The sequence below is a fragment of the Calidris pugnax genome, unplaced genomic scaffold (genome assembly GCF_001431845.1).
Source record: "Calidris pugnax isolate Ruff unplaced genomic scaffold, ASM143184v1 scaffold772, whole genome shotgun sequence".
NCBI classification, from domain to species: Eukaryota; Metazoa; Chordata; class Aves; order Charadriiformes; family Scolopacidae; genus Calidris; species Calidris pugnax.
Window position 1 is genome coordinate 81,072 of NW_015091662.1, and position 2,291 is coordinate 83,362.

General features: G+C 66.6%; 1 protein-coding gene across 1 annotated transcript in view; it reads left to right on the top strand.

Moving 5' to 3' along the window:
* LOC106899986 overlaps positions 1-2,291 on the top strand; it is a 9,745-nt gene that overhangs the window by 2,958 nt on the left and 4,496 nt on the right. The window contains exons 3-6 of the mRNA XM_014961938.1: positions 705-971; positions 1,048-1,170; positions 1,508-1,630; positions 1,861-1,983. Of these exons, the coding sequence (XP_014817424.1) occupies positions 705-971; positions 1,048-1,170; positions 1,508-1,630; positions 1,861-1,983 (636 nt within the window). The remainder of the gene's footprint in view (positions 1-704; positions 972-1,047; positions 1,171-1,507; positions 1,631-1,860; positions 1,984-2,291) is intronic.

Consider the following 2,291-nt stretch of genomic DNA (forward strand, 5'->3'; position numbering starts at 1 on the left):
ATAATGGGTACCTGGCTTCTTCCTCCTCTCTTGCTCTTCCTCCCATCCCTGCCTGGACCAGGGTGGCTCCAGCCCCCCCCCATCCCCACTCCCCCTGCTAAGTGGGGGTCCAGATGTGCAGGAATCCAGATGTGCAGGGGTGTTAGTACACGGGAGTCCAGGTGTGCGGGGATCCAGGTGTGTAGGGGACCTACTTTGTCAGGATCCAGCTGTGGAGGGGGGGACCCTGTGAGGATCCAGCTGTGGAGGGGGGGTGAGCGTATGGGGATCCAGCTGTGCAGGGGGTGACCCTGTGAGGATCCAGCTGTGGAGAGGGGGTGACTGCATGGGGATCCAGCTGTGCAGGAACCCAGCTGTGCACATCTCCTTGTAGACGTGGGTCCAGCTGGGCAGGGACCCTCCTCTGTGTGGGGGGATCCAGCTGTGCAGGGACCCCACTTTACCAGGATCCAGCTGTGCAGCCATCACCCAGAGCCCCCCCCCAACACATTGGCTCCTCCTGGTCCCCTCCCAAAGGGGGAACTGGCTTCTTCCTCCTCTCTGGCTCTTCCTCCCATCCCTGCCTGGACACAGGTTGTCCCCAGGGTGTCCTCGGGGTGTCCCCAGGGTGTCCTTGGGGTGTCCTCAGGGTGTCCTCGGGGTGTCCCCAGGGTGTCCCCAGGGTGTCCCCCAAGCTGATGGGTGTTTCTCTGCACCTTCACCAGGGCCACTGGGAGAGCTGGAGATCAAGCCCCATCTTCTCTCCCTCACCACCCATGGGTGCAACCTCACCCTGAGGTGCCAGGTGCCAGCGGACAAAGATGTTGAGGTCACCTGGGAGCCCAGGCCACCCTGGGGACACCTCTGTGGGGACAACCAGACCCTGTGCCTGGATGTGCCCCCCAGCACCTTCAGCTCCATGGTCACCTGCACGGCCCAGAACCCCATCGAGAAGAAGAACATCTCCATCCCCCTGGACAACGTGTGCAAGGGTAAAAAAAAGCCCCCCCAGGACCCGATGCCACCCCCCGGTGGGGTCCTGGTGCCCACCACGGCTTGTCCCCACAGGGGGCTGGGATATGTGGCTGGTGTGCCTGGTGGTGGTGGCGGTGGCGGTGGTAGCCCTGCTCGGTGGCGTCTGGCTGTGGAGGAAGAAGAGGAGGAGGAGGAAGAAGAAAAGAGCGGAGGGAGGTGGGTGCCGCCGGGTCAGGGCTGTGTCCTGGTGGCCGGGATCGCTGGGCAGAGCTGGGAGCCCCCCCATCTCCATCGCCCGGCTCCCCCCGGGACCCCTGGGGACCCCCTGGCTCCCCCCAGGACCCCTTGGCTCCCCCCAGGTCCCTTTGGCAGAGCTGGGAAAGGGGGAACTGGCTTCTTCCCCGGCTCTGTCTCTTTCTGCTCGTCTCTGCCTGGGCAACATCTCCATCCCCCTGGAGACCCTGTGCCAGGAGAAGGGTAAAAAAAAGCCCCCCCAGGACCCGATGCCACCCCCCGGTGGGGTCCTGGTGCCCACCACGGCTTGTCCCCACAGGGGGCTGGAAGAGGTGGCTGGTGTGCCTGGTAGTGGTGGCGGTGGCGGTGGTAGCCCTGCTCGGTGGCGTCTGGCTGTGGAGGAAGAAGAGGAGGAGGAGGAAGAAGAAAAGAGCGGAGGGAGGTGGGGGCCGCCGGGTCAGGGCTGTGTCCTGGTGGCCGGGATCGCTGGGCAGAGCTGGGAGCCCCCCCATCTCCATCGCCCGGCTGCCCCCGGGACCCCTGGGGACCGCCCGGCTCCCCCCAGGACCCCTCGGCAGAGCTGGGAAAGGGGGAACTGGCTTCTTCCCCAGCTCTGGCTCTCCCTGCTCGTCCCTGCCTGGGTCAGGGTGGCTCCAGCCCCCCCACCCACAGGGGGCTGGGATATGTGGCTGGTGTGCCTGGTGGTGGTGGCGGTGGCGGTGGTAGCCCTGCTCGGTGGCGTCTGGCTGTGGAGGAAGAAGAGGAGGAGGAGGAAGAAGAAAAGAGCGGAGGGAGGTGGGTGCCGCCGGGTCAGGGCTGTGTCCTGGTGGCCGGGATCGCTGGGCAGAGCTGGGAGCCCCCCCATCTCCATCGCCCGGCTCCCCCCGGGACCCCTGGGGACCCCCTGGCTCCCCCCAGGACCCCTTGGCTCCCCCCAGGTCCCTTTGGCAGAGCTGGGAAAGGGGGAACTGGCTTCTTCCCCAGCTCTGGCTCTCCCTGCTCGTCCCTGCCTGGGTCAGGGTGGCTCCAGCCCCCCCATTCCCACACCCCCGGCTCCCCTCAAACCCTTGGAGACCCCCTGGCTCCCCCCAGGACCCCCTGGC